Source organism: Myotis davidii, unplaced genomic scaffold (genome assembly GCF_000327345.1).
Source record: "Myotis davidii unplaced genomic scaffold, ASM32734v1 scaffold600, whole genome shotgun sequence".
Classification (NCBI taxonomy): domain Eukaryota; kingdom Metazoa; phylum Chordata; class Mammalia; order Chiroptera; family Vespertilionidae; genus Myotis; species Myotis davidii.
In genome coordinates this window covers 525,552-551,314 of record NW_006291976.1, presented here as the reverse complement: position 1 = coordinate 551,314, position 25,763 = coordinate 525,552, and the positions used below count along the sequence as shown (strand labels likewise).

Below are 25,763 nucleotides of genomic sequence, written 5' to 3'. Positions count from 1 at the left end.
TTGAAAATTGATTTGACCACAGATATCAGAGGTTAATTCTTCCCTTATTCTTTGAAAATTATTTCCCAGTATTTGTTTCACAGCTTCTAGTTAATAAAATAAATATGAGGATGTTTCTGGGGATCGAAAAAGAAATGTGTGATGATGCTCTTCTTCAGTTCCAAACCTGAGGACTACAGGAAGATGAGTAACGATGCCATTGCTCTGTCCTAGAGATGATGTACTTCCAATGCTGGGCTCCTTCCACAGTGTTTATTAAAGTTCTTTGAAGCGTTGCTACTAAGAAAAAAAAATGTCAACAGAGCTCACATTCTTATTGTTTCTCAAAATCCGTGGCTGTTTCAGATTGTGCCTAAGATAACAAGTCCATTTTATTTTAGAAGCCACTGGCACAGCCGAGTGCTGTAACAAAGGAGCATGAGAGACGTTAGTAGACACAGCTAATAGAAAACTTGGTTCCGAACTGAAAAGGAGGCTAGGAATTTTAAAGCAATGATAGTCTACATAGAAAACAGACCCGGAGTTCCTACAGAATAAGTGACAAGGGCGTCTTCCAGTCTATTAAGAAGACAAGCCCTGGTCGGTCTCTCAGTTGATTGGAGCGACCATCCCATGCACCAAGGTTGCAGGTGTGATTGCCTGGTCAGAGCACAGATGAGAAGCAACTAATGAACGCATATGTAAGTGGAACAACAACTCTCTCTCTCTCTACCTCTCCCTCTCTATCTCAAATCAATTTTTAAAAAAGACAAGAAGCAGGGCCCAAGTCATATTTTGTGAAGATGTTAGGTATGCTTGTTATTTCTCTAAAATTATTAAACATGCTGACCACTTCCAGTGGCAAGAAATGAAACTGGATTGGAGGAATGATACAAGTAGAAAGAAACAGTAATGCTAATCATGGTAGAAGTGAAAATAATGAACATTTATTTAACACTTCACCTAGAGCTGAAGATTTAATAAGAACTTTACATGGAGTGTGTCATTTAATCCTCACAAATAACTTTCTGAGTTATTTGACAGCATAAGCTGCCAGGGAATTATTTTAACTTAGCCTTGAGAACAGAATGAGCTCTCTATGGTTGAAGAGTCAGATTCCCCTCTGCCTCTCTAAAAATGCACCTGAATTCGTTGAATTACAGGAATGATAGAAAGCTTCATGACCAACTGAATTCATATAAATTTATATATTGCTAAGAATGACTTCTAATGAGTAAAAATATGAATTATTAGTCTAGGTTCCTTAATTTCCAAATGAATAAATTTGAGGCTCAGAGATTATGAGACTTACTAAAATCATGATTGTCAGAGATACCTCTCTCTCAGTCTGTGGCCACTGGCCCCACACCTCACGACCCACAATACAGAGAGGGAGACTATGTGCCATTCCACTAATTTGTAATAGTCCTACTACAAACGCAGTCTCTTACATACAAAAAAAAAACCCCGCTTTGGAGTCAATGTCAATGAGTTAGGTTTATATGGCCAAATGTTAATATCTAAACTGCATATTGGACTGCAAAAATTTCTTCTTAAACTGCTACAATGCCTCAAAAGACCTATGTGATACACTTCCAAATTCTCAGAACAATATTAGATTAGAATGACCTGAAAGATACACAGCACAATAACATGGATTCCCAATTCAGCCTTAATTCCCAATGCTGAATCTGTTTTTTAAAATAATTAACTTCCCTGGCTGGTTTATCTCAGTGGTTAGAGTGTGGGCCTGCACACTGAAGGATCAGTGGTTCGATTCCTAGTCAAAGGCACATTCCTGGGGTGTAAGTTGGACCCAGGCCCTGGTCAGGCAGGTTCAGGAGGCAACCAATTGATGTGTCCATCTCACATTGATGTTTCCTTCTCTTTCTCTTCCTCTCTCCCTTCTTCTCTCTCTAAAAATCAATGGAAAAAATATCCTCGGGTGAAACTTAACAAAATTTTTTAAATAATAAAATAATTAACCAATTGATTCATATTTAATGCCTGACATCTGATAAGAGAAGATGATGGGGGGGAAAAGGAAGTTGAACTTAAAGAAAAACAAAAACATACGAATGCCATGTGGGAAAAAATAAAATTGAGAAAGAAGAATATGTGAGGCATGGATGATCACTTAGAGAAGATGTAGAGGGAAAAAAAATAAAATGGAAATCAAAGCTTGTTCAAGCCATCTGGAAGAGTTCATTCTACCTCAAAATTCTGTTTAATTAAAACCTGGCCACAATTACTGCCATCAGTTGCCTGTCAGTGACATTCTTGCTTCTTGGTAACCAACCCTTATGTCTTTATAACTCTTTAAAACTGCAATGATGATTTTCTGTTTCATCAGTATCTCATCAAATTGCTCACAAGTATGCTCCACCCCTCACAATTAACCACGGACTGACAACACAAAATGACAAAGATCATGGTTTAGCTAAAGCATTATTGTTCAATTTGCAAATGATTTACTGTCATTTGACTTCATGTTTTTGTTGGTTTGTTTTGTTGTTGTTTTTTGACAACAGGGGTGGTAGCTCATAGGTATTAAAATGAATAGCCAAAATATTTAAATTACTATAAAAGTCTTCACTGTTAGAGTAAGAAATAAATATCCTAAATTATTTTTTAAAAGCACTTTATTATCAAAGCCCACTAAAGAATTAGAAACATGAAATAACATGGAGCTATTATGGGGAAAATAGTGAATATCAAGGTCAACAGAATCATAATTTTTAACCCTGATTTTTCTTTCTTCTTTCTATGGTTTAAGTAACTACAAATTTGGAATTTGGCAACATAATAATGTAAAAATGTTATCTATCTAGTTAAGACTCCGTGTCACAACTTTATTAACTATGGTTCCCATTTGGGCTAGCTATAGCCTCACAAATAATCCATCCTGGTAAACCCAGGTAAAAAGCAGAAATGCTAATATAGGATAGCTAGACTGTTATTCTTATTCTCACTGAAAATCCTGCCTATTGCTTTATTTTTAAACTGCCACTAACATGTTTAAATTATAATTGCATCTTCTCAATAAGCACAGTCACTTATTATTGGAACTGGCAGGGGGCCTTGACATTTGAGTCATCATTTCATTATGTCTATTTCTTACCCTGGTATACAAATTAAATAGAAATACCAGCCAGATGAATTATGAATGGTGGGGGGAATCTGAAGCAGTAACTTTAAATTGAATTAATTTTTCTCAAGTCTACCAAAAAATATAAAGCAATTAACATTGGTAATAATACATTCTACTGTAGGCTCATTTCAAAAATATTAACTTCCATTCTAAAGGCCAAAGATGCTGCAAATCCTCCTAGCCAAATATTGTACTTCTTTAAGACAGAACCAACAGCTTTAATATTCCCTATGGTACAAAGCTATAATAATTCCGGTTTTAACACAGCTACAAATAGGGATAAAAATACACATTTAACAACTATCTTCCAATCTAAAGAGCTTCAAAATGGATAGCAATTATTGAATATACTAGAGGCCCGGTGCACAAATTCGTGCATGGGGGTGGGGTGTCCCTCAGCCCAGACTGAATCCTCTCCAATCTGAGACCCCTTAAGGGATGTCTGACTGCCAGTTTTAGGCCTGATCCCACTAGGTGAGATCGAGCCTAAACGGGCAGTCAGACATCCCTCTCACAATCCAGGACTGCTGGCTCACAACCTCTTGCCTGTGTGCTGGAGTGATGGTCAGTTTGCATATTACCTCTTTATTAGATAGGATATTTTGCACATGTGAAAAATATTATTTAAAACATCATGTGTAATCAAATAGGAATAATATAGTTCATTCAGACTAAAATATCCAAAAATGTACTAAAATGGAATCTTCAGGCTTTCCTTAGATGTTTTCTAGTCTCTGAACGTATATGATGAAAATACGACTGGATGGTTTTTCCTAAATCACCTGATTCAGTTATACTAAATCAGAGGTCCTCAAACTTTTTAAACAGGGGGCCAGTTCACTGTCACTCAGACATTCCACACGTGCGCACTGTGGGCCTGGGATGAGTTGGCTGCTAAGCAGGACAGGCAGCGGCGGCAAAAACACCCGGTGGGCCGGATAAATGTTTTCGGCGGGCCGCATGTGGCCGGCGGGCCATAGTTTGAGGACCCCTGTACTAAATGGTTGTGCATCCTTCCATCATTTTCTAATGTTTTGTTTAAAAATTTCCCATTGATTTTCAAAATTATAAAAATGAATCAGTTATGAAGCTAATGTTGTTTAAAATCCTCAAAAATATCTGACTCTGCCTTTAGGAAACTATTTCCTTTTTTATTGCAGGCACTCTAGAATATGTGTAGATTATTCATTCACTAAGTTTTTAATTGTTTCTGCAACTCTTCTTTTGGCCCAGAGAAACCAATTCATTTCTGAAAGCCAACAGCTTTCCCAAAATGATTGGGAACAAGCCGAACACATCTTTATTTATCTTGATACAAAATATTGAAAAAAATCTCTATTGAAAACTAAATGTACATTCAAATGTCTACTCTGATAATTAGCACTAGTTTTCCTTTTAATTACTGAAATTACATTACCAAATTTAAAAGTCATAGCTAATTTTTCTTTATAACTTATTATTTATTTTAATGTTGATTGTTTTCTAAAAATAAAATTTACCTGAGGGAATAGATTTGTTTACACTCAACTACTTAAGATGTACTTCTGTTGTTTTTTCATATTTATTTATAATTTATAATCCAGATGTTCCCAAAAGGGTTTCAAAAATATTCACAATAAACATTCCTAGGTCCACTATTCAAGGAAATGAGTCTTTATTTCAATATTAAAATTTAATTGAAACTCTGAGATAGTTGCTTCATTTCCAACTTTTAGAAAATACATTATTCTGCATGTTAAGACAAAACTAGAATGTAAACCAGATGTTCCTAGATTATGAAATTTAGAACAGAATATATTCAAAGTGTAGCTAATTCCTGACATATTTATTTAAGGATAAGGCAAGCAAGTCCCACAATGCTGAAACCAGGGTTACCTTTTCTCTCATAATTTGTCTTCAATCAGTGGATATATTCATGGGTTTACAATACCAGATTTTTAGTGAACCTTATTTTTATAATTACTATGACTCATATTAATAAATGTCTTCTTTTTATATGCTGAAATAAATTAATGGAAGAGGCAAACACTATGCAAAATGGCTGGGAATAGGGCCAAATCTTATTACATACATTCAGGGACCAGTAATTTTCTAAATGGCACTTTAAGCTCTCTTGCCTAAATAATTACAAGTACAGCCAGCATGTAATTTACTGAAATAATTATGCACTCTTCTAGTTCCCATCACCCATCTCAAGCTCACGGCCACTTACCTTGTCTTTATTTTCCGTGCCAGAAGCCTCGGGCTTGGTCCTAATCACAAATGGGGTGGACAGTCGCAGCAGAACCCTTTCGAAGGTAGCAGTCACCTTCGGAGAAACGATCTCGAAGCAGTCCTCGAACTTGAGCACTTTGTGAGTGTCGCATCGAAGCTGCTTCCGCAGGCCTTCCCCCAGCTGGAGGACTGCCATGTGGGGGTCAAACATCAAGTGGAAAGGAAAGGCTCTGCAGAAGGTGTTGATGCTAATTCTGAGGTCCTCGGGAACTTGGGAGGTTCCCTGTGGAAGGTTCTTCGAGATAGTAGCATTTTCACATTCTTTGATAAGAAAAGTGAGACAGCTACAGTTGCCTGGGTTTGAGCCATCAGAGCATAACTCATTTGCCACCTGTTCCACTTCCACATCCAGCCGATAGATCTTCTTTCCTGCGGCCTTAATCATCCCCAGCATCGCAAAGCCCACAATCTGGTGAGGGTGGAAGTAGTGGAGCATGAGAGCACCTTCAGGGAGCTCTTTGCATAGGAATGATGGTGACTCCAGAGTGGCCTGTTTTCCAAAAGAAGTTCTAATGTGTTCCAACAAAGCATCGAAGCCATTAAAGAAGTCCTGCAACGTGCCACCGACAGCTCGAAGGACTCTCTCGTTCTCATCAAAGCATGTATTAAAGAACTCCTCACCAAATCTTTCTTGAATTTCCTCGAACTTCAATCCTAGAGGTAAATGGGAAGCAAATGTTAGTGAAGAATAATATAAACAACTAAATTTAAAGCTTTTAAATACTTATTAAATGGCATAGCTAGAGAGTGAAACATGAAAGGTAGACAAATCTCCCAAATAGGTTAACTCATTCATCTTGAGTCAGAGAAAGTACATTTCATCTTGTGGATGGTTTTAAAATGTTAATGAGCACAGACTATTTTGTAAGTTTTTAACAGACTTTATTTTTTAGAATAGTTTTAAGTTCAAAGCAAAATTGAGCAGAATGTAAGGATACTTTCTATATGCCCCTCTCCTCCTCTACACACAAGCCCCCCTTCCACTATCAACATAGTGCACTGCAGCAGCACATGCATTACAATCAATGAACCTACAATGATACCACATTATCACCCAAAGTCCAGAATTTACATTAGAGTTCACTCTTGGTATTGTATTCCTTGGGTTATGACAAATGTGTAATGACATGTGTCCACCATTAAAGTCTCATCCAGAGTAGTTTCCCTGCCCTGAAAATTCTCTCTGTTTCACCTATTCATTCCTCCCATAGCGCATGGAGCAAAATGGAGCAATAACTTTTTAATTTTGCTGCTAATCTAACTTTTCTTTTCAACCCCCTCCTCCATTTGCTGTAATTAGCACAAATAATACCTTTTCCTTAATGATTTCCCTCATTGTTAAAGGATCTTTATAAAGATAACTATAAGATTGGCTCTATATTATGTCCATCCAATATGCCATCTTACTTATCAAAATTCATTTGTTAAGTGGTAAATATCAACCAGAAATGGCATCTGTGGTATATGAGGAAATGTGTCAGGTTATCTAGGGAAAATAGAGGACTTAAGTTAGCAGTCTCTGGGGAAGTCCTATAGGTCCCCAGGGAGAGAAAAAACAAGAAATTTAAAATGGCAGAACTGTGAAATGGTTTGCATTCTTTCACCTGTAACAAAGGTAAGAACAGCCAGGAGTGGAGTAGAAATCTGAGCAGATAGAGTTAAAGGTCTTTGTTAAGTTTTCTAAGTTCATATTTATTCCTAGATGCTATGGAAAAAAAGAACTCTACCTCATAGTAATGCAATTATAATGAAAAATTCATACACACACACGCACACACAATGTATTATGTAGTAATTAGAAACAGAGGCACATGTGATCAACTAGATTCACCCTTCAGGATGATCTGAGGCAAAGTAAGGAGGGAATTTATGGTCCAAAGAGGAATACATATAAAAGAGTTGAATCTGTATGCTAAAGAAAGCTTTGCCCTGTCCAGTGTGGCTCAGTTGGTTGGGCCTTGTGTATCAAAAGGTTGCTGGTTCAATTCCTAGTCAGGCCAGATGCCCTGTGGTGGGCTTGATCCCCAGTAGGGGGAGTGCAGAAGGTAGCCAATTGATGTTGCACTCTCACATCGATGTTTCTCTTTCTCTCTCCCTCTCCCTTCCTCTGTCTCTAAAAATCAATAAAAATATTTTTTTACACGAAGAAAGCTTCTATTAGACTCACTCTATGGCTTCTCCTTTAATTTTGACTGTGTTGGGAAACAGGAATTTACCACCCCAAAATATGTCTCTTCGTCATGAGTTTATTTTAGGCTGATTCTTTTTAAGAAACAAAAGACTCAGGAAGGGCTTTTTACCTCCCCCTTAACTGCCTAAGAGAATTTAGATAAACAGCCTAGTCTAGAAAGAGCTTTCACCAGAGATAACTACAAAGAGTATAAGTTAGGTGTGATAGGGCTTAGAGACCAAAGACCTCTCTGTATCCCATTGTCTACTCATGGCCCAGTAAACATATATTTATGTTTACCTGTACATGAATCTCGTGCCTGGGGCCGCTAGTGTATTAATATTACCTTGCCTAGTCTACTCCATTGTGTAAAAAGGTCCTGGAAATTAGACAATACTTTAGTAGTGCCCTGCTAGAGAGCAGAGCAGAATAAACTATCTACAGCTTGGTTTGTTGTCCCCACCTACCATGCTTTGAGGAGTGAGGCAATAACACAGTCAACATTATTAGTTAACAAATAGAGTAAAAAAAAAAACATCAAATATTTTTTTTGAGAGCTTTCTATAGTCTAAAACTTTGGTAGCCAACTAAGTGGCCAGTTTCACAAAGAAGTTCTTACAATCAATGTGAAATTAAAAGAAGTCAAAATCTAATTGAAAAAGAGTTCCTTTATTAAGAAGCATTTCACATTAATTTTCGTTTCATGGAATTGATGTTCAAAGCCAGCAGAGAAAGTCACCTATTCAATATGAACATCAGTCACCACGCATGTAACATGGTCACTTTACAAGATTGCCCTTCAGCATATGTTGCAATCACTAACAATAATACCAGCCAAAATTGATAAGAATAATATTTATCTGTCCAGTTAGCCAGTGTGGGAGAAAACAAGACAGATGATATGCACTGCAGTTTGGCTCCTGATCCAACTCCTCCATTGAAACTACCATCATAATTACTTAAACTAGTACATACTGTTTTGTCCTTTTCTTAGTTAACCTTGTTGTTTTTCCTTTAATTTGATTCTACTGATCATCTCTTCCTCATAAATCCCCCTTCTCTCTTGGCTTATAAAACCTCACTCTCCTGATTTGATTACTATCTGCCTGAAAATTCCTTCACTAAAACTTCTTCCTATGCCAAATCTTTACATCACCATCACTAAAAAATTCTAATACCAATTAAATTTATGTCCCTTCAACAATAATGTTCTTTGCCACTATTAAAATTTTTAATTATGGCCCAGCCAGCATTGTTCAGTGGTTGAGCATCGCAGTTCTATTGCAGGTCAGAGCACACACCCAGGTTGCAGATTCAATCCCTGGTCGGGGTGCATGCAGGAGGTAGCCAATCTATGTTTGTTTCCCTCTCACATCTCTCTCTCTCAAATCAATTTTTAAAAATTAAAAAGAAAAATAAATTCGGGAGTTCTGGTCAAGATGGCAGTGTAGGTAAACATGGTAATCACCAATTCCCACAACTACATCAAAATTACAATTGAAATATACAGAACAACTATCATTCAGAACCACCTGAAGTCTAGCTGAATGGAAGTCCTACAAATAGGGAATTAAAAAAGAAGCACATCAAGACTGGTAGGAGGGGCAGAGATGCAGGGGGAGAATCTCAACCCAGTTGGTCCCACACCCTCATGTGGTAGTTTAAAATCAAGAGGGATATCTTGGCTGTGGGGTTTCCCTAAGGAGTGAGGGGTCACAGCCCCACACCAAGCCATCCAGCCAAGGGGTTCAGTACAGAGAAGAGAAATCCCCACAACTTCTGGCCATAAAAACCAGCAGGGATTGTGACTGAGTGACACAGAGGCTGCAGGCCTCAGGTAATTCCCTCTTAAAGGGCCTTACTCAGACATACTCCCTCTGACCTGCAGCACTGGGGTGACAGCTTGAAAGGAACCTGGCATATTTGGGGAGGAACTAACTTGCTTGAAATCAGAGTGAGAGCTGGAGAGGGAGCTTTCTCCCAGAGAGAAGTGACGGCAGAGGCCATTGTTTCTTTGCTGAGCCATCCCTACCACTGAGCTGACAGGCAGGGCACTATATCTGAATATCCATGAACCTGGCTGACACTTTTGCCCCACCTTGGTGATTTCCTGAGACCCCACTCCTCCCTACTTGCAGGCTCATCCAAGCCATTTCCAGTAGCTCTTCTATACAACTGGCCTCTCTTGTTTCATGCTTGGACTTTACTAAAATCTCTCAAACAAGCAGCAGCTGGCCTCGGCATGCCCTAGGCCCAGCACTAGCAGCAGCCCACCTTGGTCCGTAGCTTGGTCTCTCCTGGGCACCTCCAAGCCCAATATAAGTAGCAGCCATCTGCAGATTTCTTTGTACCTTATGCTGGTGGCCCTGGACAGGGCAAAGGAAGGCTCCAGAACCAAGGCACCTGGTGGTCAGCTTTGACCAAGCAGGATCACAACCCTACCACCCCCACGAGTGACACACTCAAAAGGCAGACTCAGTGAGTACCAAAGCCCCACTGAAGCAAGTCCTGCTCCATAGGATCAGCTCCTGCACAGCAGCGCTTCCACTGCAATCTCAGCCAATCCCCATAATTAATTGGCCTGGGGGTCAATCCCTCCCACTGATGCCAATATCAACCAAGGGTCAACTACAATAGGACAGTGCACAAAGCTCACATAGGAGTACACCTGGAGTGCCCAACTAGGTGACTAGGGAGGTTGAGCCACTGGACCCTACAAGACACCTACTACACATGGCCACTCTACCAAGACCAGGAGACATAGAAGAGCTACCTAATACATAGAAGCAAACACAGGGAAACAGCCAAAATGCAGAGACAAAGAAACATGTCACAAATAAGAGAATATAAGAAATCTCGCCGAAACCGGTTTGGCTCAGTGGATAGAGCGTCGGCCTGCGGACTGAAAGGTCCCAGGTTCGATTCCGGTCAAGGGCATGTACCTGAGTTGCGGGCACATCCCCAGTGGGAGATGTGCAGGAGGCAGCTGATCGATGTTTCTCTCTCATCGATGTTTCTAGTTCTCTATCTCTCTCCCTTCCTCTCTGTAAAAAAATCAATAAAATATATTTTTTTAAAAATTAAATCTCTAGAAAAAGAAATACATGAAGTGGATGCAAGACAACTACCAGATAAAGAGTTTAAAACAATGGTTATACAGATGCTCAAGGAACTTACTGAGAACTTCAAGGAACTTGGAACACCAACAACATAAAAAAGGACCAATCAGAAATGAAAAATACACTAACTGAAATAAAGAATAATTTACAGGGATTCAAAAGTGTAGGACACTGAGAATCAAATCGAGACTTTGGAATATAAGGAGGCAGAAAACACCCGATCAGAATAGCAAAAAGCACAAAGAACCCAAAAATATGAAGACAGCGTAAGGAGCCTTTGGGTCAACTTCAAGTGAACCAACATTCACACCAGAAAGAGAAGAAAGGGATCAAGAAACTGAACACCTTGCCGAAAACGGTTTGGCTCAGTGGATAGAGCGTCGGCCTGCGGACTGAAAGGTCCCAGGTTCGATTCCGGTCAAGGGCATGTACCTGGGTTGCGGGCAAATCCCCAGTGGGGAGTGTGCAGGAGGCAGCTAATCGATGTTTCTCTCTCATCGATGTTTCTAAATCTCTATCTCTCTCCCTTCCTCTCTGTAAAAAATCAATAAAATATATTTAAAAAAAAAAGAAGAGAAACTGAACACCCATTTGAAAAAATAATGACATAAAACTTCCATAACCTGGTGAAAGAAATATACATACAAGTCCAGAAATCACAGAGAATTCCAAACAAGGCAAACCCAAAGAGGCCTACACCAAAACACATCATAATTAAAATGCCAAAGGTTAAAGACAAAGAGAGAATCTTAAAAGCAGGAGGGGAAAGCATTTAGCTACCTGCAAAGGAGTGCCATATGACTGTCAGTTGATTTCTCAACAGAAATTTTTCAGGCCAGAAGGGAGTGGCAAGAAATATTCAAAGTGATGAAAAGCATGGGCCTACAACCAAGATAATTCTAATCAGCAAAGCTATCATTTAGAATTGAAGGTCAGATATAGAACTTCCAAGACAAGAAAAAGTTAAAGGACTTCATCACCACCAAACCAGTATTACATAAAATATTAAATAGACTTTAAAAAGAAGAAAAAAATATAAGATCAAGAATAAGAAAAATAGCCCAGCCGGCATAGCTGAGTGGTTGAGCGTTGACCTATGAACAGGAAGGTCATGGTTCGATTCCCAGTCAGAGCACATGCCCAGGTTGCAGGCTTGGTCCCCAGTAGGAGGCATGCAGGAGGCAGCTAATCAATGATGCTCTCTCATCACTGATGTTTCTATCTCTCTCTCCCTCTCCCTTCTCTCTGAAATCAATAAAAATATACTTTAAAAATAATTTAAAAAAGAATAAGATGAATAAAAAGGCCATAAATACATATCTATCAACAATTAAAACTAAAAATCAAAATAAGTGAACAAGCAGAACAGAAACAGACTCATAGATATAGAGAACATTTTTTAAAAAATAAATATTGATTTTTTTACAGAGAGGAAGGGAGAGGGATCGAGAGCTAGAAACATCGATGAGAGAAACATCGATTAGATTAAATTCTAGAATCAGTATGAATATACATTTGATTTCCTTTTTAACCCACAGTTTTTTTTAAAAAATATATTTTATTGATTTTTTACAGAGAGGAAGGGAGAGGGATCGAGAGCTAGAAACATCGATGAGAGAGAAACATCGATCAGCTGCCTCCTGAACACTCCCTACTGGGTATGTGCCCGCAACCAAGGTACATGCTCTTGACCGGAATTGAATCTGGGACCCTTGAGTCTGCAGGCCGACGCTCTATCCACTGAGCCAAATCAGTTAGGGCTATAGAGAATATTTTGATGGTTGCCATATGGGAGGGGTGGTGGTGTGGATGGTTGAAAAAGGAGAAGAGATTAAGAAGTATAAATTAGTCATAGCCCATACACACAAACACTAGACAAGTGAAGGCCTGGGATTGGGTGGGGGATGGGTAGAGGGGAGGCAAAGGGGGAAGAATGGGGGAACTGTGCAATAAAATAACAATAAAATAAATTTTTTAAAAACTAAACTCAAAATAAATAAAATTTCTTACAACCTGACTATATTTGCTGAACTACAAAATTTCATGTGCCACAGGAAATAGTCCATGGATTGCTTCTACATTTTGAAGAGTTGTATCTTAAGGGCTTAGGGTCTTTATACACAGAAAAGAAAATTATAGTTTCTTCTAGCTTGCATTTTTCATAACATTAAAAGCGCTTTCATGGTTAAATAAAGAACACAGGTACAAATATAATACAATAAGCTTATGTGCTTATGTTCTACTTCCAATAACAAAAATCCCAAAAGATCTTCCAGAAAAATAAAAAGTCAATTCTCCTGAGGCAACAAAAATTACTCTGTGAGTCCAGCATTCTCAATTAAAATCCTGCTGCCTTAAACAGCATTTCTAGACTTTATGGTGCAAGAATTGCTAGTTCTCACATAACACCAAGGCCTGCTAGAATGTAAAAGTGACTTGTATCAATAAAGAGAAACTGAATTATGCTTAATATTACACTCAAATGCTATACTTGGTAATTCTATATAAACCACAATATTCAGTTAACTAATACTTTTTGATCTTACAATTGTTAAACTGTAGAAGATCAGAAAAGGAAAAATTCTTAGAATTTAAAAAATTAAAACTAGGGAATGATCCTTCAACTTTTGCAAATATGTTATGAATCGGTAGCCAAGACTTCCATTTTATCTCAAAATGTAGAAAGTACAGAGAAAGTAGTTCATCTCAGACAACTAGTGCAGTTCTCACTCCCAAGGTTCCACCTACGACTAATGCAAACCCCCTACGTACAGTATATCACTTGAAACATATAGACAGTGCGCACCTCCTTTCACAAGACACTGTGACAACTTGACATTTAGGTCTATTAGAAAACACTTCCTCAAGAGACAAACTTATAAGAAAACTGCTTTCATTAACAAGTAAGTTAGAAGTCAGAATTTTAAGTTACTGTTAATCTACCTCTTAAAAAAATGAATAGCCTAACTGCTGATATACTTCAACTGTAAATGAAACAGTCTGTTCATTCATGACATGAAACCGTTGTCCCTCATCTGCTATCCATCTGACTTCCCACTGGGCACTTCTTGAGCTCAATGACCTTATCCCATTGATGTAGGCATACCTGTCATCAGCATAATGCCTGGCAGATGGAGAGTAAGACTTCATTCATAGAAACTAAACATTCATCCAAGTATTTGTTGGATAACTAAAATCAAGTCTTTAAAGCTACAGTTGTGCCACATCTAAGGATACAAAGATACTAAACGCATTCTTTTCTCACATGGGCCCCTACAGATAATTAAATTACAATGTGATTGGACTATAACAGTGTCACACTTGAATACCTATGAACTGATATCAAAAGAATGTCTGGCCCTGGCCAGTGTAGCTCAGTTGTTTGGAGCATCGTCCTGTACACAGAAAGATGGCAGGTTCAATCTGTCAGGACACATACCCAGGTTGCGGGATCAATCCCCAGTCAGGGCATTTATGGGTGTCAACTGATAGATGTTTCTCTCTCACATCAATCTTTCTCTCTCCCTCTCTCATCAATAAAAAACATGTCCTTCAGTAAGGAGTTTAAATAAAAACAATATCTGACTCTTTCCTCAGGGAAATAATATTTGAGGGGAAACTTGAAGAAAAAGTGGTTGTTCAAAGGCCATCAAGGAAAGAACATGCAGCTCTATATATAAAAGCCTAAGAGACTGTTACAACCAAACGACCAGAAAGACCAGAATGACCGGAAATGGAAATACTGACTTCATTGAGAACTAAGTGAATATAGAGGAATATGGCACCAAAGATATAGTGCTATCTGGGGTCCTGGATCCTCTAGAGGAGATCTATTAATAAAAGAGGCAAATTAGTGTCTTTTTTGGTCCAGAGATCATACTTATCATCCAACAAGGGCATCAGTCTCCACTAACATGGGAAAATAGCAAAGAAAGAGCTGTACCTGCAAGTTGCTTAAACTTCAACCAAGGAGCTGAATACCTACCAACTACTCACTTCTGCAGACACTTCATAATTATTTTTTAATTACTTAAGCATCATCCACCTAATATCTAAGTAATGTAACTATATCTCAAGTTCAACCTGTGAAGAGATTTCAATATTTTAAGGAGATGGTTATCTTGTTAGAGAAACAATTATTTTTTCCACCTTTATGGGGATATGATTGACATGTAACACTATGTGACTTTAATGTGTTAATGTGATATTCATATATTGCAAAGTGATATCACCACTCTGTTAGCAAACACCTTCATCACCTCACATAATTACCATCTCGTTTTTGTAGTGAGAACATTTAAAATATACTCTCTTATCTCTCTTAACTTTCAAGTGTATGATACATTATTGTTAACTATAATCACAGTGCCATGCCTTAGATCCCCAGAACTTCTTCATCTTCTGACTAGAAGTTTGTAGCCTTCGACCAACATCTCCCAATATGCCCCCAGCTACCCAGCCCCTGATAAACACTACTCTATTCTCTGTTCCTATGACTTTGTTTTTTCAGATTCCACATATAAGTGGCAGCATACAGGATTTGTCAAGAAACATTTTAGGCATTTGCCAACTACTTTTGATGTATTATTCTATTGTCATGTCAGTCTGCAAAGAAATGTATGAAGTTGGTCTCTGCCTCCCAGAGGAGATTTAAGAATAAATAAATAGCCGAAACCGGTTTGGCTCAGTGGATAGAGCGTCAGCCTGCGGACTGAAAGGTCCCAGGTTCGATTCCGGTCAAGGGCATGTACCTGGGTTGCGGGCACATCCCCAGTGGGAGATGTGCAAGAGGCAGCTGATCGATGTTTCTCTCTCATCCAATCCTGGTGGTCAGTGCACTCCCACAGGGAGCTGTCTCCTGGCTGCCAGCACAGTGGTGGTGGCAGGAGCCTCTCCTGCCTCCTCAGCAGCACTAAGGATGTCCAACTGCAGTTTAGGTCTGCTCCCTGGTGGTAAGTGGGCATTCTCTGAGGGCTGCCGGGCTGCCAGAGGGATGTCTGACTGCTAGCATAGGCCTGATCCCCCAGGGAGCGGGCCTAAGCCAGCAGGTGGACATCCTCCGAGGGGTCCCAGACTGCAAGAGGGCATAGGCTGGGCTTAGGGAATGCCCTGCCCCCCAAGTGCACAAATTTTTGTGCACCGGGCCTCTAGTATTTATATAAAATACAAAGGGAACAGGTTAAAAAGAAATTCCACTAACCAAATTGTAATTTTAAAGGAAGCTGTTCTGAATCTTAAGTGTCAATACAGTCTCATTTGAATCTTGGAGAGGGGAGGTGAGGTAAAACCTTGTAGTTTCAGAGTACTTTATAGTACAATAAGTAATAGTTTTAGGATAATAGTGAAAATAAAAATCCTCATCAATTTTGTTCATAATCTATAAAGGGTTAAACAGGGATTTTGTACTATATTAGAGCATACATTTTCCCTCCCATGGCTGCATTTGAGGCATCTCTGTCTCACTCCAAAGAAGAAGAGAGCATATGTCATATATCTATTTCTAAATGTACGTGAACTAAAATTGATTGTCCTTTATAGTTTTTAAAATTTGGTTAGATGCTTAAGATAACAGATACATATTCAGATACAAAAACAGATAGGATTTTAATAGTTTTGATCTAACAATGAATTTGCTAAGCATAGTAATAGGGAAAACCCTCTAATATATTTAAGATTAATTTTTTAATACCCAAAGGAATAAGTATTATTAAAAGCATAGTGAAGTGCTTCAGGCACAAAAATATTTGTAATGATTAAGTTTACAGTCTGTATATTTTGAAGATATGCTAAGGTATGCTTTAAAATATACACAGTATATAATTTCAACAGTGAGAAACGGCATAATGGAGATGAAGCCAAGCCCTGAGTACTGTGGAATACTTTTATTCACCCAAGAATTACATCTAAACTAAAAGGCATAGCATCAGAAAAATACACTCCAACATTCAGTGCAAATAGCAAAGCATATCCTGTGCCTTACTTATAAAATAGTAGGTATTCCCTGGAATTACAGATATTTTTCTGTAATCTTCCTGTTAACTACAAACAGACGTAGTAGGACAACTCATGAAAAAGTACAATCTCTAAAACCGGCATGACCTAGAATGAGAAATCGGAATCAATGGAGAAATAATGATAAATAAACCATTAACAGAGAGAATTTCCCCCGAAATGTAGAAAATCTTGAATCTGCTGGAGGAAAGGGCACCAGTTCCAGCCAGGATTGGTAAACATGTACACACACACACACACACACACATATCTAGATACATCTGGTTAAATTACTAAGCTACAGAGATAGAAATTACCTAGTCTTAAAGAAGAAAATATTTTCAGTTGGAAAAAAACAAGTAATTTTCAAAATAATATTTTACAAAATTGTTTCTTTCACCTATAACACGGGAAGTTAGATGAAGAGTCTAGCAAATGCTATAAGATATGAAAATAAAATACTATACACCTAGAAAACCTAGAAAGTCTTTTAATTTTAAGACTCTTGCTTTGCTTTTGAGTGTGATTGATTAAAATGTTTATAATATCTATTTTATTGCTTTGCTGTTTTTTGATCAAAACATTTAAAGATATATTTTATAGAAAAAAAGCTACTAGAATTGATCAGAAAATGTAGTATATAGTTTAATATGAAATAAATATAGGTAGATTCAATAGCTTTTTTTTATATTAGCAGTAAAGATCGAGAGATAGAAATGGGAAAATATTCTATTCAACATAGCAATAAAAGCTTTAAAATCATAGCAAAACATTTAATACGTAAGGCATAATACTTAAATTAGGGTTAGGGTTAGGGTTAGGGTAGGGTCAGGGTTAGGGTTAGGGAAACTATTAAATCTTAACACAGAAAACAAAGAGTGAACATATTTCCATATTTTATTGCATCTTAAAATATTCCATATACAGAATCCCATATTTTAAGATGCAAAGACCTTACATCATCCTATATAATAAAGAGATAATATGCTAATTAGACTGGACAGCAGATGACCAGTGGGCGGGGGTAAGGGCCAGCCATGGCAGTCCTGTCACCCCCCTTTCTGCAGAGGCCGCAGGAGAAGGGGCGGCATGGGCCCAGTTTCAGTCCTGGCATTGCCCCTTCTGCAGAATTGGCAGGGGAGGCAGCGGCATACAGGCATGGTCCCAGCGCTGCCCTTTCTGCAGAGGCAAAGGGAAAGGGGGCGGCACGGTCTCAGCGCCTCCTCAGAGGTGGGACAGGGCACAACCAAGACACCACAACCTCCCATGGCCCCTTCCCTGGTTGGCCCCGCCTCTGATCAGCATCCCCCACCAGTGGGAAGGGGAGTGGGGCCAGGGCTAAGGAGCAGCAAGCCCAGCTTCTGGTTGAGCAGCTCTCCTCCCCCACCACACACACACACTCAGCCAGAAGCAGGACTCACAGCTGGTGAGCACAGCCGCAGTGGCAGGAGCCTCTCCCACATCCACTGCAGGCAGGCAGTAAAGAGCGAGGGGTCCTGGACTGCAGGAGGGATGTCTAAGTGCCGGCTTAGGCCCGATCCCCTGGGGAGTGGGTCTAAGCCGGCAGGTGGACATCCCCCGAGGGGTCCCGGACAGCGAGAGGGCACAGGCCAGGCTGAGGGACTCCCTCCCCGCACAGTACAGGAATTTTGTGCACCAGGCCTCTAGTAAAAACGTCAATTCTACCAAAACTAATAGTCTCAACAAGTATTATCAATACAGTAATTTTAAATTTGCATGGAAGAATAAATGCCTACAATATCCCCAAATGTTTGATTAGGAAGACTACTAGGGAAGAACCAGATATTACAATAAATATAGCATAATATAGTTAAAATTTTTATTTCCATGTGAACAAAGATTATTGAGTCATAGTAGAGAACAAGTAAATTCAGAAGTAAATTTGTGCATATAAGTTTTAATATATCACAAAATTGTATTTTAATTCAATGGAGGAAGAATGGTTTATTTAATAAGTGGTACTAACTAACTATCTGGAAAACAGTAAAATTAAATCCCATCTCACAACAACAACAAAATTCCAGATCAATTAAAAGCTTAAAATGTAAAAAAACTGAACAATAAATATTCTAGAAAAATCTAGGAGAGTATATGTATGCTTGAACCAAGACTGGCAAATAAAAGACATAAAGGTATATTTGATTTTTTATGATATATAATTAAGTTAAAACTGTCAGAACAATATACAGAATATAATTTTATTTTAGTAAAAATGTGTGTGTGTGTGTGATGCACTCCCGTGACATTCCGCTATTCTCTCTATCCCAAATACCACTTTGTTGTTTTAGGCCATTATGATCAATAGTCTAGAACCGTGGTCGGCAAACTGTGGCTCGCGAGCCACATGCGGCTCTTTGGCCCCTTGAGTGTGGCTCTTCCTAAGCCTTAGGAGTACCCTAAGTTAATAACAATTTACCTACCTATATAGTTTAAGTTTAAAAAATTTGGCTCTCAAAAGAAATTTCAATAATTGTACCTTTGATATTAGGCTCTGTTGACTAATGAGTTTGCCGACCCCTGGTCTAGAATCATTTCAAAAGCCTCCTAACTAATTAATCTTCGTTCCAATCTCTCCGCAATACATTCTCTACACACCCATTCAAAATCATAAATCCTATCATAAAAAGTCCTCTGCTTAATGTCCTCTAATGAGGACATTTTTGCCCTAAGAAAAAGGCCCAAAACTGTGCTAACATTTAGCAGAGCTTGATACACCGTTTACTTGTGGGCCCCTCTCATCTCTCCCAGTTTCCCCAAGTCACATCTCTGCACAAGCCATGATGAACCACTTGGAGTTTTCTGAACATGCTCCACTACCTCTCTCACTTACAGGCTTCTGTACATACTAGTTTTGTGTTTGTTTTTGATTTTTAGTGGAATTCTGTTCTCCCACCTACCCCACTTAGCTAATTATCTGCTTAGACTCATCATGCAGATCATTCCTTGACACTCCAAGACAGAGATAGATGCCTCTGCTCTTTTGGCTTTCAAAGCATTTTCTGATTACTTCCACCTTAGCATTTATCAGACAAGAGCCTCTGGCTTCTTCACCCACTCAAACAGACGTAACCTCTTTGAAGACGGAAGTCCACCACTTAGTCATTTCTCTATTTTTAAAAACATGAGAACACCTGCTCTGCATCAGTCTCTGTGTGAGCACTGGACACACTGTAGTGATCAGAACAGACATGGTCTCACCCTTCCTGAGGCAGGTGAAAGACAGAAAATCTAGTAAATGTACACATAATCCCACAACTGTTCCAGAAAACACATGATGGCAAGTGTGATGATAAGGAGGAGAATGCTATGAGAGCATGTAATAGGCGTCTTATGTAATCTACTATATCAAAGGGTTTCCTTTTAAAAAGTGACACATCTGAAAGATAAGTAAAAGTCAACTAGGCAGCCAGGAGACAGGCGCGGAAAGGAAACCATTCCAGACCAAAGCAACATTATGCGAAGGTCTTGAAAGAGAAGCTAACATGGTACACTTGAGAAGCTAAACGAAGACCACAATTTGTCACCCTAATACCTGACACAGTGAATTTTTTGAATGAATAGATAAAATAATAAATCAATTAATGAATGAACAAATGAATACAGCTGTGTGTCTGAACATATGTTTATGTATTTATATATATATAAAATAGGACCATATGATATAATTATATAATATATATAGAGTAGATATATATACTCACATAGTATGGATATGTGTAGGTTTTCCATTGCTGGTTTTTGTACACTTCAGTACTTGCTGGTAGAGCTTTTTATATATGCAGAGAAAATTGTGCTAAATAACATTTAGTAGGTGTGAATGCTAAGTATTTGATGAGTTCTTGTTTCTTTGACAACAAATAGCCAGATGTGAGGACTAAGAAATAAAGAGACTTGAGAACCCTAAAGATTCCATCAAAAAAAACTACTAAAACTGATAAATGAATTCAGTAAAGTAGCAGGATACAAAATAAATACCCAGAAATCAGTTGCGTTTTTATACACCAATAATGAACTCTCAGAAAGGGAAACTAAGAAAATAATCCCATTTACAATTACGTCAAAAAAATAAAACTCCTAGGAATAAATTTAGCCAAAGATGTAAAAGACCCATATTCCGAAAAATTATAAGATGCTGATGAAAGAAACTGGAGAAAATACAAATAAGTGGAAGCCTGTATCATGTGCATGGATAGGAAGACAACACATTGTGGACGGGTCACAAGCATTCTCGTGTTTTCATATTACAGTGTTTTCCATAAATGTTAAAGGCACGCCTTACAATTAAATACCCACTGCATTATGAAGTTTTTTATTACATGTTCTTACAGGCTAATATCTTCTTAAAGTATGATACTTCATAAAACGTTTTTTGTACTCGTTCAATAGAAATTTATCTGGCCACTGGGTAAAGCCAGCAATAACACTACTGGTGCACAATGTGTTAACATATTTCAAATGTCCATACTGCCCAAAGAAATCTATAGATTCAGTGCAATTCCTATCAAGATAGCAATGTCATATTTCACAGAAGTAGAACAAATAGTCCAACAATTTATACTGAACCACAAGACTCCAAATAGCCACAGCAATCTAAAGAAATCACATCAAACTGTACCACAGGCCACAGTCATCATGACAGTGGCATAAAAACAGACATAGATCATGTAACAGAATAGAAAGCCCAGAAATAAGCCACACCTTTAAGGTCAATTAATATCTAACAAAGGAGGCAAGAGCATACAATGGAGTCAAGATAGTCTCTTCAATAAACCGTGTTGAAGAATTGAACAGATTCATGCAAAAAAAAAAAAAATAATGAATCTAGGCCACCTGCTTATACCATACACAAAAATAAACTCAAAATGGATTAGAGGCTTAAATGTTAGACTCAAAACCATAAAAATACTATAAGAAAACATAGGCAGTAAAATCTCAGACATTTCTCATAGCAATATTATTTCTGACATATCTCCTCGGGCAAGGGAAACAAAAGAAAAATAAACAAATGGGACTGCATCAAACTAAAAAGTTTTTGCACAGCAAAGGAAACCATCAACAAAATGAAAAGACAACCCACTGAATGGGAGAACATATTCACTGACACATCTAATAAGGGGTTAATATTCAAAATTTATTAAAAAACAAACAAACAAGTTGTACAACTCAATACCAAAACACAAACAATACAATTTAAAAAATGGGCAAAGAACCTAAACTGACACTCCTCCAAACAGGACATTCAGATGGCCAATAGTGTGTTTGTGTGTGTGTGTGTGTGTGTGTGTGTGTGTGTGTATTAAAAGATGCTCAATGTCCACTAATCATCAGAGAAATGCAAAATAAAACCACAATAAGATATCACCTCGTACCTCTCAGAAAGGCTATCAACAATAAATCAACAAAGTGGTAGTGAGGATGTGGAGAAAAGGGAACCCTAGTGCACTGTTGGTGGGAATGCAGATTGGTGCAGCCACTATTAAAAGCAGTATGGAGTTTCCTCAATAAATTAAAAATTTAACTGCCTTGTGACCCAGTGATTCCATGTCGGGGGATATCTGAAGAAACCTGAAACACTAATTCGAGAGAATATGTGTACCCCTATGTTCATAGCAGAGTTATTTACAATAGCCAAGATTGGGAAGCAATTCAAGTGCCCGCAGTAGATGAGTGTATAAAAAAGCTGTGGTACAGCCCTAGCTGGTTTAGCTCAGTGGATAGAGCATCAGCCTGCAGACTGAAGGGTCCCAGGTTTGATTCTGGTCAAGAGCACATGCTGGGTTACAGGCTCAACCCCCAGGAGGGGAGTGCAGGAGGCAGCCAATCAATGATTCCCATCATTGATGTTTCTATCTCTCTCTCTCCCTTTCCCTTCATCTCTGAAATCAATAAAAATACATCTATAATTCATATGTGGAATCTAATGAACAAAATAAACCAACAAACAAAATAGAAACAGACTCAGAGATAGAGAACAGACTGATAGCTGTAAGAGGGGAGTGTGGTATGGGCTGGGTTAAAAAGGTAAAAGGATTGCCCGGCCAGCGAGGATCAGGAGTTGAGCATCAACCTATGAACCAGGAGGTCATGGTTGGATTCTCGGTCAGGGCACATGCATGGGTTGCAGCCTCGATCCCCAGTGTGGAGCATGCAGGAGGCAGCCGATCCATGATTCTCTCTCATCACTGATGTTTCTCTCTCTCTCTCTCTTCCTCTCCCCTCCTTTCTGAAATCAATAAAAACATATTTTTTTTAAAAAGGTAAAGGGATTCAGCAAAAAAGAAAAAACCTCAGACAATGTGATGACCAGAGGGGAAGGGAGGTGGGGGTGGTAGAAAAGGGTATAAGGGGTAAATGGTGATGGAAGGAGAGTTGACTTAGGGTGGTGAACACAGAATGCAATATACAGAGAGTGTACAACTGAAACCTATATAATTTTATTAACCAATGTCACTCCAATAAATTCAATTTAAAAAAGGGAATAACAGGGGGGGAAATGGACAGACTCAAGTAGCAGATGTATAATCAGGCAGCTTGATCAGGGCTCTGTGCTGTGCTTGCTGTCAGAAGCTGGCCACCCGTCAGGTGACTAAGAGCTGATCACACTGCCCAGCCTTCCTTCCTCAGCACCCTGGCAAGTTGCTATGGAAGACACTAAGCCAACAGCCCAACAGCAGTGCGGTGCAGGCTCAAAGAACGCACAGATATGAGCTAATTACAAAGAGGAGCTGCAGGTGCACCAGCCTCAGCCCCGTGCCCACACCTGGCCCCTGCTTCTGAAATGCAATCTGCCACAGTGTGAAAATATGGCAGTGGCTCAGGGGCTTTCAGTCTCCCTGCAGAGATGTGCGCTCAGCATTTCTCTTACATGCACCTTTTGTCAGTCTTTTACCGGATAGATAAGAGGGGAGGGGAGGGAATGACTATGCAAATAAACAAATGGATTCTGGCCTCTGCTGTTGATGACCAGTCCTACTCAAATTGGAGGCCACAGAAGGGGCTGTGGGAGAGCATAATTTCCACAAGGATGAATCCTCAGGGTTTACTCAGAGCTGTTAATCACTGCTAATGACTCTTTAATTGTTGCGCTTTTTATAGTGGCTGAATTGTGATTCCCACTCCTCAACTGCTCCACCCCAGTCTTAGGAGCTATGCTTCTATCCAATTTGTACAGAGGATTAGATTTTGGAATAAAAATTGTGCTGTGGTAAGGAAATTAAAACGATGGAAATCTGAAATTTTGTAAGACTTTCCTATTGCATTAGGTAATAAATACTTGGCCAAAGACCTGAAATATAGGTGTAGGTAAAAGTAGGTTTACAGTTGTGAGTACCACTGTGCCATTGTGACACTCTTTTGAGTTAATAAAGCTATTCTAATAATCATGTATTTTTTCATACAAACAACTGTAAACCTACTTTTGCCCATCCCTGTATGTGTTTCGTTAGCCAAATAGCATCAGACTTCATGTGTGACAGAAATGAGTGCAACATCAAGCATCCATGATGTAGGTATTTCAGTAGCATCTGATGGCATTTACAATATTCACAAGCATTAGTCTGAATACTTTTATACTTCTGGAGGATGACAGCAAGTGACTGTACGTTTATTAAAGAGAGAAACGCATTTCACATGTTAAGACATGAAGTCCACAAACACACTGGAACTTCACTGGTAACTCAGCTCCACTTCCCTGAAACCAGAGTGGCCTCATCAGCAGTCATCCACCCTCTGCTTACACACCATCTGAGCTGAGGAACTGAAGCTTGCTCTTCCAGTGCTGACTACCTCTAGTGATCACAGAGTTCTCCCTCCTTCCATCAAGGCAAGCCCTCATCCTACAGCTTTAGTCAGCTCATTCTATTATATGCTCTGTGATGACTTGAACAAATCCACCTGCTCTCATCACAGGACATTCTTTAACGTTCCTGGAAATAGCTCCATGTTCTCCTCTATCTTCTCATCTTATGTTTTCAAAGAACTAACTCAAAATGCATTAAAGGCAGCTCTAAAGAACAATTTTATAGAGATATTTAAAAAAATATGGGTACATTAGAAAGTAGACAGAGAGTGCGTGTGATTTAGGACAAATTATGATTTGGAAGGAAACAAGAAAGCAGTAGAGCTATAGGAGATCTGATTCAGCTAAGAGGAGATAATGTGAGATGTGGTTATGTCTGGCTTTCAGTCTCTTGTGTATGTGTTCTAACTTGGGCAAATAGATGTCGGTATTTATTCCCATCACTAGAGAGTACACTTCAAGCTCTTATTTTCTAGTCTCCTATTTGATTTATTTATCATGCTTATTCACATTTTTCACACCCAGCTCCTTTGATCATAGATATCTACATTAGATAGATGATTGATAGATAGACAGATAGATAGATAGATAGATAGATGATAGATAGATAGATGATAGATAGATAGATAGATAGATAGATAGATAGATGATAGATAAATTATGTTGAGCTGGGTAGGGCAGCAATTTAATACTGTGTGGGGAAAAATGTATCAATGGCACATGTAGGAACTGAATGCATAACCACCTGTTTCATGGTGAGGCCACTCTAGGAATTGCTGAAGCTAGCATCTCAGGTACAGCCACTATTTGTATGTGTTAATATCTCATAGGCTATGTCTGTCATACCACACCCAGACACATTCTGCATATAGAACACAAGAGAAAGCCTGAGGCATGCAAGAATTAATAAAATAGTAATACCGTATTTGCCGGCGTATAAGACGACTGGGCATATAAGACGACCCCCTAACATTTCCACTCAAAATACAGAGTTTGTTATATACTCGCCGTATAAGACTACCCCCTCTTCCGCACACCTTCCACACACCAAATAAAAGGTAAAACAATATCAGATTTGATGTTAACATTTTAATTTATATTCAAATGCTTATGACATGCAGGAAAACTGTCACAAGGCTGTATGTAATCAAACATATACATAAAACAGTGCAAGTTTATTACCGGTAAACATACCGGGAATTCACTAAAGAAAACACACTCTATAGACTGGTACCGTAGATGCTTCTCAGGAACACAGGG

At 38.7% G+C, this 25,763-nt stretch overlaps 1 protein-coding gene across 1 annotated transcript in view; it reads right to left on the bottom strand.

The window, feature by feature from the left end:
• The window catches only part of GUCY1A2 (guanylate cyclase 1, soluble, alpha 2), a 237,160-nt gene that overhangs the window by 174,714 nt on the left and 36,683 nt on the right, over positions 1–25,763 (bottom strand). The window contains exon 5 of the mRNA XM_006765341.1: positions 5,343–6,058. Coding sequence (XP_006765404.1) covers positions 5,343–6,058 — 716 coding nt within the window. The remainder of the gene's footprint in view (positions 1–5,342; positions 6,059–25,763) is intronic.